We start from the raw sequence: 17,301 nt of genomic DNA, 5'->3' as shown, positions 1-17,301 counted from the left end.
TGGCTTTTTTATACAGTTAAACCTGGATGTAACGAAGTTGATAAAAATTTGCAATTTTTCATTACATCCAAGTTTTCTTTACATGCAGGTTACGAGTTAAGGTTCACGTGAATGGAGTATAAATGAACCCAGACTGCTAGACATCAGTACCGGCCAACTTACCCTTCAAGGATTTATTTCACCGTGAAAAACTGACTTCCGCGTACTGCTTTCTCACGATCTTAGTCACTACGCAGCACTTGAAAGAAGCAAGGCCATTTACCCCCATATTCACAAACGTAACTGGAGTACAACTTTTGCTTTTGATACTTTTAAGGACCAACCTTGTGCTTTTCACAAACTTGATGCTTATTTCCGCACTCAACATTCGCGGGGGGCTGCCAGCTGGGATACTGTACCAGACGGCAACGTTCCTCTTTCTCGCTGGTGAAGACGGCCGTCAAAAGTGCGAGCTTGTCTTGGAAAGACAAAACTTATGTGTTTCTGGCAGTGGAACTCATCACCGACGAACCTACACAACAGATAGCAGAGGAGACGTGGGACTACACGCCGACAGGCAAGCCTAGCGCCTAACCGACACGGCGTTCACACTTGAAAACGCACGGTAGTTTCTGGCGCGGGCAAAAATTCGCTAAATTAGTACGCTCCTCCAGCTGAATTTTCGGAAAAAGGGGCAAAGAACAATAGCTCATCAGCGTAGCGAATTCGTTACATCACGGTTAACTGTTTGCAACGCCTTCGTTTGCATAGAGGGCACAGCAGCATGGATTTTAACAGAGGTGGCAATTGGGCATTGAAAAACTTCGTTAAATCCAGGAATTGGTGACATAGAGGTTCTTTACATCCAGGTTTAACTGTCCATAGACTTCTATGAAGCTTGGCTGGACTAGATCATACAGTTTGAGTGACGTATAAATTCAGTTTTTCGGAGTTCGAATTGACAAGCTTTCAGCGCACTATCTTGGGATTGATTTTTGAACTAAAATATATACTCGCAAAAGTGAATCACCATTTCTAAGCTAAATTTTCCAGGTTGATTTTGACTGGTAGCCGCGAATGAGAGGTTGTTTTATGGCAGAGCTGCTGTAAAGACAGCATGTAGCAGTTTATAGAATTTCTGGTTTCTGCTTGTTAGCGTAGCAAATTCAGTAAATGTGGGGATTACCATCTCTGCTCATTTTTAGTGATTTTTTATTTTATTTTTAAAGATAAACCTCTGAATGAGGGTTGTAGCCCCCTTGCTTGCCAACTGATATTGGTTTGACTCTACACATAACCTTTGCCATTAAAAATTGCATCACACCCCTTGACCCAAAACACGACCTCAAAGAGGCATGTCTTGCCTTACGATCTGTCACGGCCACTTTCAAGTAGATCCCTAGTCGCTCCGGGATTTCCAGCAGCAAACATGTCGATTGGCTCCCCGGCCTAGGAGGGTTCCGGCAATTCCCACCATCAGCCCATTAATGAGCTATGAGGCACTCGTGGCCAAATGCTTCCTTAAACTATACTACTCAAAGTGGACCTCGCTAATCTCCCTACTCCCCATGCTGCTCAATCAATCACACACTCGTATTTTCGCAAAAATTCTAACTTTCCCTTAAACCCATCCTGTCTCTTTCAATTTACTCTACTCAACCCCCCCCCCACCTGTCCCTACTTTCCTTCTCTCTATGCCGAACTTGAACTCTCTCTTCTTTTGCCTCACAGTGATCACATTCGTTCCCCTTCCAACCCCCCCCCCCCCCCCCCCCCTTTTTCATGTCTGGCTAAGTGCTGCATCACTGTCTTTAAAAAGCAACTAAAAACCTTGGTGCAACAAGCTACAACCTCTTCAGTGCTTGTTCCTTAAAACTTAGTACCATTACTACTACTATTTCTACTTTTTGTAGTTGCATCTCTTCTCAGATATCAGTGCAGTGGTAAAGGCAAGTTCGTCAGGCATGCAACCGAACTCGTGATTTATCTTCGGATAGATAATGTACTATATACTGCGGTGGAAAATAACAGCATTGCAACAACCTAGCGATCTTTTCGCTTGGACCCATAAGCCAGGGTTTCACCCTGCCTGGCATCTCTAAGTAGCAGCGCTCACTGGGCTATGTTGTACCAGCAGATTGAATGGCGTGCCACAACGGTCACACAAGTGGCCAGATGAAGGCTTCTACATTCTTACCCCTAGTGTTTACTTGGTCAGGCCAATTTGGCATCTCTCAGCAAGGAGATTTCGGTGAACGTCAAAGGTCCCCAGGTAATTAAAATTAATTCTGAGGCCCTTCACTACAGCGTGCCTTATAGTCCAGCTGTAGCTTCGGCTCGTTAATCCTGTCAGTCAACCTTTCAAGTTGAGCAAGACGTGTTTTCATGACAACAGTCTGTCATGGTTCATTGGCAGTTTCAGCCTTTCCAAGCACGGAACTCTCACTCTCCAGGTTTTTCTCCTTGACTGCTGCCAATAGGTGATGACAGGGCTGCATGCACACTACCGATACTCCCTCGCAAAGTGGCTTCAGCTTTTTTAGAGCGGCAGCTTCTAAGCGCCTCCTTGCGCATGTGGCATTGTCATCATGACTGTAGAGAATGAATGACAGTGCAGAGAGAGTGCGAGGAGAAAAGCAGAGGGGAAGAGCTCCTAACGAAGAAACACAGTGCTTATTCCTGCTTGTTCAATCCCAGAACCAAGCACTGACTAGAAGAGATAGTGCGATTTCAGGGGCGCACCCTTAATTTTCCTTGTGGGTGCCTTTGGTTTAGGGTTGAATAGTAGTAGGCCATGGACCCTTGCAGTAAAATTTGACATCACTGTAAAAAAACTGACGCACAGCTTGGCCACCCAAACCACAAAAATAATGTGCACAAGCAGCTCATATTTCTGAATACAAATTATTCGGATTTGGGTGTGGGTGGCCTTAACTCCTGCCGTGACCCGCCAATGGTCTCACTTCATCTACGAAATGAACATTTTCATGTTCACTTAATCAACTGTCCTCATCAACTCGTACCCCCTTATCTATGCCCTGTGGCAAAATAAATGCTCTTAAAAAAAACAATTATATACCAAAAGCCCTCGGTGAGTATGTTAAATTTTGATTGGCTTCAGAAAATGCACACAGGATTTGGGATTCTGTTGTCAGTATGTGTCATTTTGTTAGAATAACAGTAGCATATGTTGGGTATACGGCAGTTTAGGCCTACCATTTGGCGTTGAAGTCTTACAATGTCAGCTGGTAGGTTCACAAGCAACGTGTTCTTTTCCCAATAGGTACTGGCTGGTTCACGGTAGACCTCAGCGTGCTGTTAGGCCTAACATCCCATGTTTAGGCTTAATTTTGGGTTACCAACTTAAACATTACGTGCCAAGCGTCATCATGCTCGCTGTTCATCGAGCTTTGGGTACCGGTTGGCTACGTTGAACCTCAAAGCACAACTTCGAGTATGATATGGATAATATGGCAGAAACGAATTTTCCACCGGAACTGGCAGAAGTCGGGTTACAGTGCCTTCACGCGAGAAATATCTCAACAGCTGCACTTCAGAGCAAGGAAAATTCTGAATGCCGATCGTCATTTAATCTTTTACTAGTGCTCACTACTGATACAGCCTTACAAAGCTGTACCTGCGTACGTTTTCCTTGCATAAATATCACTGGCACGCAATGCACGTGTAGCCGACGGCCTCTTCGAGGGGGAATTGTTTGCAGAACATATTTTCGTCTAACCTCCGACTGCAGTGCCCACCGGCCGTGACAAAGTCTTGCAGCATGGACTACCTATCACTTCACAAAAATGGTTTCTACACATCTTGGTTTTAATTTTCAATGGCGGATTCTTGCATATTTTCTTGATCAATGTGTTATTGCACCTTGGCTAAGGCCCCACTTATGTAATGCCCTCGGGACTTTAAGGGTCAATAAATGAAATTTCCTAGCCAACCCCTCTGTAAGGCTTCCAGTACTGCGTAGTTCTTTCTCAGGCAGAGCAGAACACCTAATGACACTATTATATTAAGCTGAGCACACTCTTGCTGCCAAAGAGTCCTTTTATTCTTTTTCTCTTTCACTTGCACTTGTCTTATATAGTACACAAGAAGTCAGAATGCACCAATCACAAGGAAGTTCTGCTTGGGAATTGTTCATGCGAGAAAAAAAAAAAAAAAAAAAAAGAGAGAAAGAGAAACAACTTCACATGTGCGCACATCCCAAGTGTTCGGTAAAAGCGGGCTTTCTTCGGCGCAACCAAAACAGCTCTACTAAGCAGTAGCAGCAACTATACAGCAGCAATAAACATTGCTCGGGAAAAGAAAAAGCAGGAAAAGCGGCACAGACAGAGTCGTATGCAAGTGTGACATCCTTCCAGAAAGTCCTTTCTTAAACAGCACGGTCTAGGCTTGTAGGTATGTACAATAAAAACTTTCTCCTGCCCCCCCCACATGCACTCAAACACATGAAAGACAGTAAGTACAGTTTAAAAAAAAAAAAACGTGCTGCAACCGGCCCCTCATGCGGCAGCCGCGACAGCAAGCGGGCGGTTGCAGCAAACTCGAGAGAAAGGACATTTACTCTCGCAGCAAGGGGAGGTTCTTCTCAAAAGGAACACAAGCTTTTTCACACACAGGCAGGGTCTTCTTTCCTGGCAGCCGTCATGTTTCTCGATGTTGTTGACGTCCCCACACGAAGACTTGTCACGGAGCCATCTTAAAAAGGTGGTCGCTCCCTCGCTCTTTTTTAATGTCTTTAAATACATGTACACTGATAAAAAAAAAGGAAAACGCGGTGAAGGGTTGGTTGCCTAGAAGAGGAGCGTGCTCATGCCACCCATGTCTCCCTGCTCCTTGATGAAGATCTCGAAGTACTGGTAGATGATTGTGACGGCAAGGAGGATACCAGTACCACTTCCAATGGCCCCTGTGAACAAGAGGAAGATTTTGTTTGAGCCCTTCCTCCTGTAGAAACACTTTGTTACCTGCAAGAGCTTTATGGCCTTAGATCAGCATACACGTTGCTTACTTGGAACTCAGATAACATGAACACACACACTTCTGGGAAACAAGAAGAAATACTGGAAAAACTTAAACCTTTGTTCCAATTTAAGCTTGCAAATCATTCAGATGCCCAAAGTCTACGTTCAAGGCTCACCAAAAGCCCCTGTTTTAATTGGTCTGCAGCTAGTGCCTAATTTTTAAACGCTAGAAGCAATAACATACCAAAATGTGTACTGTGGTCAGTCAAGATGCAAGCTATTCTAATGACAGAATGCCCAAAAATGGCTGGTCAAGTGTTTATTTTCGATGACCAGGGCACTACTGCTGTTGTTAGCCTTACTTTCAAACTCGTTTATAGCTTAGTGAACAAGCCTCCGTTGCAACGTATAATCCTCAGGATGTAACCTTAAAGGGACACTGAAGTGAATTTGTCAAGCTCCCGTTTTTGCTTGCACTGTGTAGACTGGCTCAAATTAACACACTATTCATCGTTTATCCGGTTGACAAATCGGTAATTATTTTACAAAGCGCGAAAGAAGAAAAACTACTATGCGCGGTTTGCGGCGGCCGCACCAACTAAAGGCTGTGACGTCAGGAGGGGGGGGCACCGTGATTGGACGATGCCCAAGGTTAGCAATCAAAAGTTTCGGTTTCCGTTTCGGTTCTGTAAAACAACATGCTTGACATCTCTGGCGTTGTTGGATGGGCATTCTCGATTTCTCAATTATCGCCGTACCGCGCTTCTGCCATGTTGTCGGCTGTCAAATGTCTAAGATAAACCTCCCAGGGCGGCTTGGAATCGTAGAAATCACTAGACGAGGCCTACGCAGTGGATGAACGCCCTCCGCGTCACCGCAGACTCTCAAATGCCATGCGCTTTTCCCGCATATTCGGAGCTTGCCTCACTCATGTCTGTTCGTAAAAAGCTAGTTCGCACCAGGCCAAGGGTGTGCTGATTCAGGCCTGGGCCCACTGCCCGCAAGCAGTCGGTGCTTGTGGCAACAGCAGGCCAACGAACACTCGCTAGCGCGTCATTGTCAGTATGCGCGCGTTCTGCGATCTCGCTCGTGCAGCAGTGAACGTTACGGCCCAAAAATGGTGAACTCAGTTTAGAAAACATCGGCCGCATACGAAAAAATCAATTTACAAAAAAGAAAATACATGTACCCTCGGGGATTCGAACTTGCGACGTTGTAAACAAATTCCAGCGCCTCAGACCGCTAGGGCACGAACCGGCGCCGGCCGGCTTGGATATATAAGGTTTATAATGTATGACCAGTTTACACTTTTATTTATTTTAAGCATTTTAAGTACTTTATGTGACTATTTGTTGTATATCACTCCTGCAGTAAGTGTCCCCCAAACTTCCACAATATCTCACGTCTAGCAATTGCATTTCTTTGACGGAAAAGCGTTCGCAGATGTGCGGTCGTGCTGCTGACCACTGTGCTTGTTTACCCAGCGCAAAAAGTGCTTCCTGCTCCCTAGTTTTGCGCTGTACGGTAAAAGTTTCAGGTGATTTTATTTTCTTAGTACCTATATTGACTTCGCTGACTCTTCTCCCGCCTTCAATTGGCCTTAGATTTTCCTACTAGCGTAAAGTCAGCGAAGCGTCGCATGTGCACTTGTGCAGCGCTTGTGTGGAGCGACCCGGACTCTGAGTTTGACACAGTGTACAAACTAACAACGTAAGGAAAGGCACATTCTTTCATTCACAAAGGTGTTGTGGCTTAGTTTCAATTGAGCGAGCGAATAGCGACGACCCGTCAGCGGCCGGCGGACGAAACGCTGGGCCGACTGACTCGATCGGTAGGTCGGCTGGTCGGCGAACCGTGCAGTAGCGCAGCCATTTTCCAGCTCATCTCCTGCTGACGTCACACGAAAACGCCACAGAAAATGGGCGAGCGTAAAGAGAGGACAGCATTTTCGAATTGATTTTTCTACTAAATAAATTCGCGTAAACGCGGCCAGAGTGGTCGAAACAATGCCTACGGACTCCGAACTACAATTTGCGCTAGTAATCCCGCAATGTTTACAAATCACTTCAGTGTCCCTTTAATAATTAATATTAAAGGGACACTGAAGTGAATTTGTCAAGCTCCCGTTTTTGCTTGCACTGTGTAGACTGGCTCAAATTAGCACACTTTTCATCGTTTTTACGATTGACAAATCGGTAATTATTTTACAAAGCGCGAAAGAAGAAAAACTACCATGCGCGATTTGCGGCGGCCGCACCAACTAAAGCTGTGACGTTAGGAGGAGTGGGCACCGTGATTGGACGATGCCCAAGGTGAGCAACCAAACAAGTTTTGGTTTCGGTTTCGGTTCTGTAAAACACAACCGGTGGCGTTGTTGGATGGGCATTCTCAATGACTCAGTAATCATCGTACCGCGCTTCTGCCATGTTGTCAGCTGTAAAAATGCATAAAGATAAGCCTCCTAGGACGGCTTGGAATCGTAGCATTCACTAGCCGAAACCTACGCAGTGCATGAACGCCCTCCGCGTACCCGTAGACGCCCAAATGTCATGCGCTTTTCCCCCATAATTGGAGCTTGCCTCCCTCATGCCTGTATCGTAAAAAGCGTGTTCGCACCAGGCCAAGGGTCTGTTCATTCTGGCCTGTGCCCACTGCCTGCAAGCAGTCGGTGCTTATGGCAACAGCACGCCAACGAGAACTCGCTAGCGCGCCAGTGCCAGCCTGCGCGCGTTTTGTGAACTAGTTCGTGTAGCCATGAACGTTGCGGCCCAAAAAAAGGTGAACTCAATATAGAAAACATCGGCGGAAAACAAAAAAGTTAACTTACAAAAAAAAACAAAAAGCACGTACCCGCGGGGATTCGAACTCGTGACTTGCAAAACATTTGCGGTGACATACCCAGCGCCCCAGACTACTGAACCACGGAGCGGGACGCGAAGGCCTTGCTAATATAGGGTATATATTGTACAACCGGTTTACACTTTTATTTAGTTTTGGCATTTCAAGCAGCTTAGGTGACTATTTGTTGTACTGCGATCGTGCAGTAAGCGTCGCCCGAGTTTCCACAGTAGCTCACCTCTAGCAATTGCATTTCGTAGACGGAAAAGCGTTCGCAGATGCGTAGTCGTGCTGCTGACCGCTGTGCTTGTTCGCCCAGCGCAAAAAAGTGCTTCCCGCGCCCTAGTTTTACGCTGTACGGTAAAAATATCAGTTGATTTTATTTCCTTAGTACCTATATTGACTTCGCTGACTCTTCTCCCGCCCTGAAGAGGCCTTATATTTTCCTACTGGCGTACCAGTCAGCGAAGCGTCGCATGTGCGCTTGTGCAGCACTTGTGTGAAGCGAACTTGACTTGGAGCTAGATACAGTGTACAAACAAACCAAGTAAAGAAAGGCACATTCTTCCATTCACAAACGTGTCCTGGCTTCATTTCAACTAAGCGAACGAATTGCGACCAAGCAATTTTTTTTTAACCTCCTTGATTGCGACGACCTGCCGGCGGCCGGCGGACGAAACGCTGGGCCGACTGACTCTGTTGGCCGGGGAGCCGTGCAGTAGCGCAGCCGTGGCGCAGCCAATTGCCAGCTCATCCCCTCCTGACGTCACACGAAAACGCCACAGAAAATGGGCGAGCGTAAAGAGAGGAGGACAGCATTTTCGAATTAGTTTTTCTACTAAATAAAATCGCGTAAACGCGCCTAGGGTGGTCGAAACATGGCCTGGGGACTCCGGACTACAATTTGCGCTAGTAATCCCGCAATGTTTACATATCACTTCAGTGTCCCTTTAAGAGGGATGATAAAGCAAATTGCACAAATTGTCTAACTGGATACCTTAAGTACAGAATGCTCAGGCGATGTCCAGAGTTTTTCCAGCTGAATTACACGCAACTTTCAAAGTGAGAACATGCATTCAAAAGTGCTATTTCTCTGCGCCGATTCGCTGACATTGGCTATGACATTACACTGGTGAGTTCTCAGCGCTAAATTTACTACTACTAGCATGTTTAAGCTCAACCATCTGCACACAAGGTACATTTAAGTTATAAAAATGAGTTATAACTCGGATTTTAAAAAACTGAGATGACGCATACCCTAGTTACACGGCAGAAGTAACCAGTTACATTTAACCATGGTTACTAAACTTTAACCGCCGTAGTCGCAAACTGCGGTTTCGGCTGTGACACACGAAATTCCAAGTGTGGCGACAGCAGTCACATGGTCATGAGTGCAACAAAATTAATTAAATTATAAAATTTCTAACCTCACGATAAAAAAAAAGGAAAAAAAAAAAAAAAAAAGCAGTGTAGACGAAACGAAATATTGGTAAAACGGTAGCTTCAAAACCGCACGCAACGTGCTTGCATGCGGCGAGTTTTAGGAAAGGGGCTTCCCCCAACAGCTCGCTGGCTTGCGTTTCTCAGGTCGGCTTGGTGCTGGGAACTTTAGGCTTGGCATTGATGTGGCTATTTAATTGCCGCTATCTGTACAACTGTGAAATATAATCCATATCACAATTTTTCACCACACTAAAATCCACTTTCTCAGATGCGGAACTTTTTTTCCACGATCAGATTAACTTCAAAGAGTGGCGACAACCTGTTGCTGCCGTGGTCCGAGCCGGTTCGAGCCGGTTTGTGGGCCGCCTGCACGCGTGTTTGCAGGCATGGCCAGCGTGCGCACAGATCGTTTCAGAGTGCTGAAAATGCTGCATGATTTCCTGCTTTATCCATTTCTTGCGAATGACGCACGGAATTTGCAGATTTAGCACAGCTATTGTCGTAGTTGATTGGGTGGATCGAGAAACGAGCCGCAGCTTTCGCTTCAGTTGTGGTCAAGCGCAATCGCGCTGCCTGCGAGAGCCGACGTGAGGAACACAAACTCCTCTTGGGACCAGCTTTGAGTCAAAGTGCCTGCAATTTTTTTTTTCTGCCTCTGCTGATGCGCCGCCACTAGCGAACTGACTGCGGTTAGCGTGACCAAACTGAGTATGCCTAGCTCGGTTTGCGTTAACCATGGTTACCAGGATAACCGCAATTCTGTCTGTCACAAGGCACAGCAAACTGCGGTTTTGTCTAATTGCGGTTTGCTTAACCATGTTCAAGTGTGCCCGTGTAACTAAGCTACTAGGAACTTGTTGCAAAATGGCATGACAATCATTACGGCAGATGGCACGGTGGCTTCAAACAGCCTACTACAAGTTAACCATTGCTAAATAGTCAGATCATAGATTAGTTACACGGTTTCCACAATCAAGCCACACACCCATAAAAACAAAAGAGGAATTAAACAAGTCCCTTTCAGAAGCTGTGCAACTTACCGAGGAAGTCGGCCAGCACGGACAGTGCTCCGATGCAGAGGCCACCGAAGGCAGCCGCTGTGGGGATGTACCTGTTCAGCTCGTGGATCATGGACTTCTCTCTGTGACCACGCATCACCATCTGCTGCTCCTTCAGCTGCTTGGCAACCTGCAACGCCAACGGGGACAAGTCACCAACCAGCACCGCACGCTCCTCCCACTCGTGCACCTTCCACACTGCTCGAGATTTTCACTTGCACAGCGAACCGGCAGGCCTACACTGTTGTTGAGGGCTAGAACATTGAAATTAAATTTGCTGTGCACTGCCCCTGAATGGTTCATCCCCTATTCATTCTTTGCAGCATTGTTAATCTGCGGCATGCCAGCACTTCCAGGTATACTAAAAGAATTAAACCAAGCTTGCCCATTTAAAATTTGCTGCCTGGCACAATGCTTGGTCAAAAAGCAGGTGCAAGATAGACAGCCCACATAAACTAACCGAAGAAGAATGCAGAATTGCATGAAGGTGGGGGGGAAGGGGAGAGACCAAAGCTCCCACTACTCACATCCTTGGCACTGGAGCCGGACACCTCGATCCACGTCTTGGAGAAGAAGGCACAGGAGCCCAGCATGAAGACAATGTAGAGCACTGCGTGGACGGGGTCTTCCAAGATGTGGGCTAAGTTCTCCGGTGGAGACAGGTAGTAACACAAGCCCCCGATGGGGTACGCGCGGGCCGGGCCCGCTCCACCGACATCCTACAGGAGGAGGAAGAGGAAAAGAATGAGCGGGCTGAAATCTAAAACACAGCCAGCAACATCACAGACAGTTGCAGTGGCTCTGAGAATATTGCAGCAACTTATCCTGCTAAAATCAGTGCTTAGGGATGACTCACAATAGTTATAGAACTCAAAATAAAAAAAGCCAGGACACTTACCGCCCAGACTCCCAAGAGGTTGACAAAGACGTTTCCACTGAACTTGACGGCAAGCATCTAAACAGTGAAAAGAAAATGGGGTAAACATTTAGTCTCAGCAAGGTACATCTTGAAGCACTGTCGAAAGGTCAGTTCACGTTGCGTGCGCAGCAGTGTGCCTACGAGCGAGACGCAGAAGTGGAACTCACCTGGGAGATGACGTAGAGGTTGGAGACGAGTGCGGACTGCAGGATGATGGGAATGTTGGATGTGTAGAAAAGCTTGATAGGGTAGGAGCTGTACTGCCCACGGTAGCGGGCAGACTTGATGGGAAGATCCACACGGAAGCCCTGGAGAAGAGAGGACAACAGAAAAACATGTCATCGCACTTAACCGAAAACAGTAACAGTGTGTTCTCACAGGTACACACAATTACACTCAGATGATAAAAAAGAAAAGGGAAGAAGAATGTCTACAGTAAAATTATGCTAGTCCTGGCTAAATGTAACCTAACACCCAGAACACAATGCTTAAAAAAAAACAGCTGGAACTGAGATCTGCATGCACTAAGAAAGTTACAATCCTCTCCTTTGCTCAGTCACTGCCAGCGACATTGAAGTTGGCCAAACCATTTTTTTTTTTCACGGCAAAATATTCTTATTTAGACCGGTGAAGTCAGCCCTCTTTTCATTGCCACCTCTTCTTCGTGCACCTTTTCTCTAATTTCAATTCTACTGCAACATTGCTTTCTCTTTTTATCCAATGAGAAAACTTCCCCTTGACTGTTGCGTCACATTCGCACAGCGGAGCTTGTGACTCCAGCCCTTTTGTATCCGCACACACTGATATACAAACCATGAAATTGCGACACGTTGCCACAAATGCTAGGTAGTAACGAAACAATGACCAGTCAAATGACTAATGGAAACGAAATGGATTGTAGCCGCCCTTGAGCAGAACGAGAAAGATGTCATTTATATTCAAAATTTCACAGATGTTCTAACCTCTGGGAAAATATTATAATCAAAGCTTTACAAGTATGTTTCGTACAACAGTGGCCATACATAAAGCTTGTATTCGGAAACGTTCTCACTCTAGGTCCAATAACGGCAGCTTACACCCAACACATCAGCCAGAATGAACTGCATAGTTGGATCAATTTATTTTAACAATTCAATGCAAACTGTCTTGGTTGGCATGGCTAAAGGCAAACAAAACTGCTTTACTGGGCCCTGCCACTTATTAGACAGCTTGCACATACCAGAATTAGTAAATAGTATTCAGGATTGAAGCCGGCAATGACTGACACGCGTAGTCAACCAGCAACAATGTTTGCAGAACCCGGGCTTTGCGTTGCATAAAATTCATTCAAGTGATGTCAAGTATTATCCTGTCAAACAGAGTCAAATATGATCCTGTAGGGCGTACATGAAGTGACGTTTTACTCAACCCAGCATGCCTCAATGGAAGAGAGCAGGTTTTTCCTTCTCAAGTGGTGCACTCGAGCTTTAACCGCCACTTTTGCCAGCTGTCACCAGTTACAGCGCACAGTGCTGCAGTAGGGAACGCACCTGGAAGTATATGACGATGGCAAAGACGAGGACAGTGGCCAGCAGGTTCATGAGGTTGGGCAGGTTGGCTCGGTAGAAGGCCTCCCGCAGGGCACGGACCTTGTCGGACCGGGTGGCCAGAAGGTGGAACAGGGCAATGATGGCACCCTCAAACTCCGTGCCTGCACACCACACAGGGAACACGGACTCAATCTCCAAGTAGACCCCATCCCGCACTCCAACAGCTCAATGTTTAACCTCTCATCCCCCCCCCCCCCCCCCTTGCCCCTTAACATGCATATTCGAGTATCAAAGAAAAAGGTCAACTGACAAGAGGGGAAAGGGAAGAAGTTGAACATTTTATTTCATACATTCCCGGTGCTTTAGCAGCACAAAATTTCCTCATTTTTACCACTACTTAAAAGGCTTAGTGAGAGTTGCACTTGTGGTGTTTACAACCTCGTAAACCAGTAAACAAAAGCATCGGCAATATTTTAGCAGGAGCGATAACTTTGGCCAGGCTACTGCACATGAACTGAACAAGATAACCGAGAAAACGTGCAAAAGATAGACGCAACCCCACTGTTTGCGGCTTTTGAAATAGCTCCGTTCTGGTCTGAAGTGTTCCTAGTTTCTTTCTCACCACCACTGGTCTTTTTTGCCCACTGAGTAGATCATGCACTTGAAATGTTCTTGGCGTTACCCACCTCGGCCCGTGTTGACTGTGGCAGGAGAGAACGCCTTCCAGACGATGGTCTCACAGATGTTGGTCGCGATGAAGAGGGAGATGCCAGAGCCCAGGCCATAGCCCTTCTGCAACAGCTCGTCCAGCAGAAGCACGATGAGGCCAGCCACAAAGAGCTGGATGATGATGAGGAAGCAGACACCCGCACCGATGTCTGCTGGGTCTCCGTACATCCCGGTCATGACGTACACAATGGCTTGGCCAATCGTGATCACCATACCGAACACTGGAGGAGAAAACGTGCAAGACGCAAGAGTAAGACGCTGAAGGCTTTCACAGTTTGGGGCATACTGGGGTCAATCACCTCCGACAGATTCAGTGCCTGCAATAATCATGCCTACTAACACAGAGTTAAAAATAAGTGCTACACCTGGACTATGAGGCGTGCCATATTGGAAGGCTCCGGATTAACCTTGACCACCTGAAGATCTTTAATGTGTGGCGAAATCTTCACATACGGGCGTTTATGCTTTTCACCTTAACACATAGCAGCTGGTGTGCATTTCATTACATCAAAGGTCCAGAACATTTGAAGTCTTTCACGAACACACAAATGGTCAAATGAACTGGCTTTTCTGATTGCAATTATATGTAATTAAAGGGGTTGGGAACAAAAAAAACTAACTTAGACACAAGTACGAAATTGGCAAAGTGTGTGGGGGACTAAGCACAATGAAAGAAAGATCAAACAGCCTCCTTATATATTTTGTGTGATTTGTGTAATTATTACAATCTTGCGACAACCCCACTGTTGTCCATGAATTAGCAGAGGTTCTGAAATTTGTAAGGGACTTCCTTTGCAGTCAAATAGTTTACCACTTCCAGGAAGAAGGAAAAAGAAATAAGAAAGCCCACAGAAATGTGACTGCACCTTAGAATAATAATAAAAAAGAAAAGTTTTTTGTGTGTGCTCGTTGGCTCTCCAACATATTTTAACATACATAGTACAGGTAGTTACCCAAGTTACCCAGGTAGTTACCCTTTTTACAACCCAAGAACATCTTTTGAACCTTCAGACAAAGTAGCTGCTTGGCCCATTCCTAATTTGCACAGCCAGTATTGTCTTTCCACATTAGCTGTAGCCGCTACGCAATAACTTCAATAGCTACCCTGTAAAACTACTAAACTGCTTGCCAATTGCCCGTCTTTTTTTGTGTGTCGCATGCATTTTTTCATCTTCTGTAAGGGCAAATTTTGTGTAGGAACCTCAGTAGGAAGTCTATGTACCAGCCTGATACAGTCACCAGTCTTCACCCCACACTTTTCACCCGATCACTTCTTGCCCTCACCATGGCTAGCCTAGGCAGAACTGTGCATGCTACTCAAAATTTCACACTCCCGTCATACTTCACCTCTGAGAACAGTATTTCCGTACACGAAGTATGCACTCAAACCAATGAGGTTATCTTGGAGATATGTTGAAAGCAAAATAAGCACATTTGAGGATGCAAATAGGCTTGGGTAAAAATGCGACAAAGACCTCCAGCTCTAGAGTCTTCAATGTTGTCCCTCCTACCTTGACTGTTACACAGAGTACCAAGTCTGAACCAAAAACACCCAAGTGAGCACGCACCCTGTTTTTATGGCTGACGTCCCCACCACTGCTGCCAGCTCTGTTTCTTAAACTTCAGCTTTTTTTTCTTTTTCAGAGGTGATGTTGCAGCGGTGAACACTCACGTTTCTGTGCACCGTTGAACAGTGCCCGGTCCTTTGGCGTGTCGCCAACCTCAATGATCTTTGCTCCGGCCAACAGTTGCATGATGAGCCCGGATGTGACGATGGGAGAGATGCCGAGCTCCATGAGGGTGCCTCTGTTCGACGCAAGGATGACCCTCATCCAGTAGAACGGGTCTGCAGAGTCTGAGGACATGATCCCGAAGAGCGGGATCTGGAACAAAGAGTTGGAAGCAGAGAGTTAGCAGTCTGGCAAGAAAAGCTTCAGCAAGGCCTACACTCGGAGGTAGTTCTGTGTGAATCGCAGTGTGAATCTCAGTCATCTAAGTTGCACACAACTGCTATATCCAATTGAGTGAACCAAACTAACGTGAGCAGTGGTAAGACAGTTAAGATGAAACAATGTGTGAACTCTAGATGCAGATGAATAACCCTTTTCTTTCAATTAGAAGTTATGGAGGCAACTACACGGAACTGCTCATGCACATATGCCAAAATTTTTACCGCTCTAACCAAGACTGTGGTAACAAGTGCCATATGCTACGGGCGTTCTCAAAAAGGCTGCATAGGTTGTATCGGTGGCAAAAATCATCAGCGGTGCATTCGTCATGGTGTTTTCAACGAGTGGACTTGGGCTTACCTGGCAGCAAACGAGGAAGATGAAAAGAGTTATGGCTGTCCATAGCACCTTTTCACGAAACTGGATCTGGAATGATGGGAGAGAGGGCACTTTTTTTTACAAGTCTGCTAGCAACGTACAAGAATAAGAGATCACAAGTGTGCGAGGGGAAAGATTAAGGGGGTGGGAAAAAAAGTGTCCACACTCTTACCTTACGTTCAGGCTTTGCAACTTCGGGCAGGATCCCGCAGAAGGGCTTTATGACTTCCAAAAATTTTACTGGAACAAACGAATTGACAAGTCAGAGAGCGACTTTTACAAGGCCTGTCACTTAACATCTGCCTCACTGCAACATGAAACAGCGCACAGTTAATGAACACGAAGAGCGAATTTGCATCCTAGTTTCAAGGCATACCGTAACAAGTAGCATCCCGTAAGCATATAACAGTCCATACATGCTCCTTTTCTTAACAAATGCGGACGAACCGACACGGTCTCCTAACCGTTATCACAAAACGTGGCCACGGGGAGTCACTGCAACAATCTCTCATGAATCTCAGGCACGCTAAGCTATGCACGCAATTTCAACCCGGCGGAAAGACTGGTGGTCTCCTGCGTCGGTCTACTTGCTCCAATATTTTCACGGTCACGGACACGGGCAAATAACTCCGGAGACACTAAGCGTCACGCACTGTGCACATTGCGTTGTCACATCGCGTCCCAATGACAGCATCGGCGAGCAATACTTTACCGAACTGCCGAATAGTGCCGCAAATAAGTTCCTCTTGCGGTGCGCACGTAGCAGGACGGTAGCAACATGTCAACGTCACCAGGCCGCTGGCCAGCAAGTCGCGACCAGGATGACCCCAAAAATCAACTCCGCACAAAGTGCCCCGTTTCAAAATTCTTGAGTCATCGCGTCAACGGAGCGGTCACAGTAGGATAAAAGAAAGAAGTACTTACTAGCACGATAAGGTCGCGAGACGATGTTAAAATATTGCGCTACAGCGTTCCGGTATGTAAACACCAAAAGCCGGCGAAATGCTCTTGAAAGTCGTTTCGCCGAAAAGCGATATCCCCACACAAGACGTTTGATAGCTCTCGCTAACCGTTGGCGTGGAATCGTCACGAAAATCGCGAAGGAAATTGGTCTACTTACTTCCCATGTTGTTCAATAGCGGGGCCGCAGCTCGTGTGAAGAGCGACTACGACGACCGAGGACTGAATACCCCACCACCTTGCAACGCCGCACTCTCACACGGCCGCCAGCGGCAGCTAACAACCGGATAGCGTAGCTTACACCGGAGCAAAAGAACCGACCACGTCGCAAGCGTTGCGCATGACGTTGCAGCCGCCCATTGTTAACGACATACTTTTTGTCCGTGGCTGCATTTGGTCACAACAAGAAAAATTATTAGTTTCAAAGCAATTTTTCGTAAAAATTTTACCTTGTATTATACAAAAATACAAGTTAAAAACAAATTCAAAGTATAGCGGGACGCAAAAATTTTTAAAGCGAGTTTCTAGCACCTGCAATTA

The 17,301-nt window shown here is 46.2% G+C and overlaps 1 protein-coding gene across 1 annotated transcript; it reads right to left on the bottom strand.

The window, feature by feature from the left end:
- Positions 1-4,024: 4,024 nt before the first annotated feature.
- Sec61alpha (SEC61 translocon subunit alpha) lies at positions 4,025-17,092 on the bottom strand. Its single transcript, XM_077685649.1, has 11 exons — positions 16,922-17,092; positions 15,974-16,041; positions 15,784-15,849; positions 15,147-15,357; positions 13,432-13,695; positions 12,746-12,906; positions 11,384-11,524; positions 11,196-11,252; positions 10,825-11,016; positions 10,280-10,427; positions 4,025-4,903 (listed from the first exon to the last, which is right to left on the bottom strand). Exons 1-11 carry the CDS (start codon positions 16,926-16,928, stop codon positions 4,788-4,790), a joined length of 1,431 nt encoding a protein of 476 aa, XP_077541775.1. The 5' UTR covers positions 16,929-17,092; the 3' UTR covers positions 4,025-4,787.
- Positions 17,093-17,301: the final 209 nt, after the last annotated feature.

This window comes from Haemaphysalis longicornis, unplaced genomic scaffold (assembly GCF_048455015.1).
Source record: "Haemaphysalis longicornis isolate Haplotype H1 unplaced genomic scaffold, Haemaphysalis longicornis Haplotype H1 scaffold_9, whole genome shotgun sequence".
Lineage (NCBI taxonomy): Eukaryota > Metazoa > Arthropoda > Arachnida > Ixodida > Ixodidae > Haemaphysalis > Haemaphysalis longicornis.
This window is presented reverse-complemented; position numbering and strand designations above follow the sequence as displayed.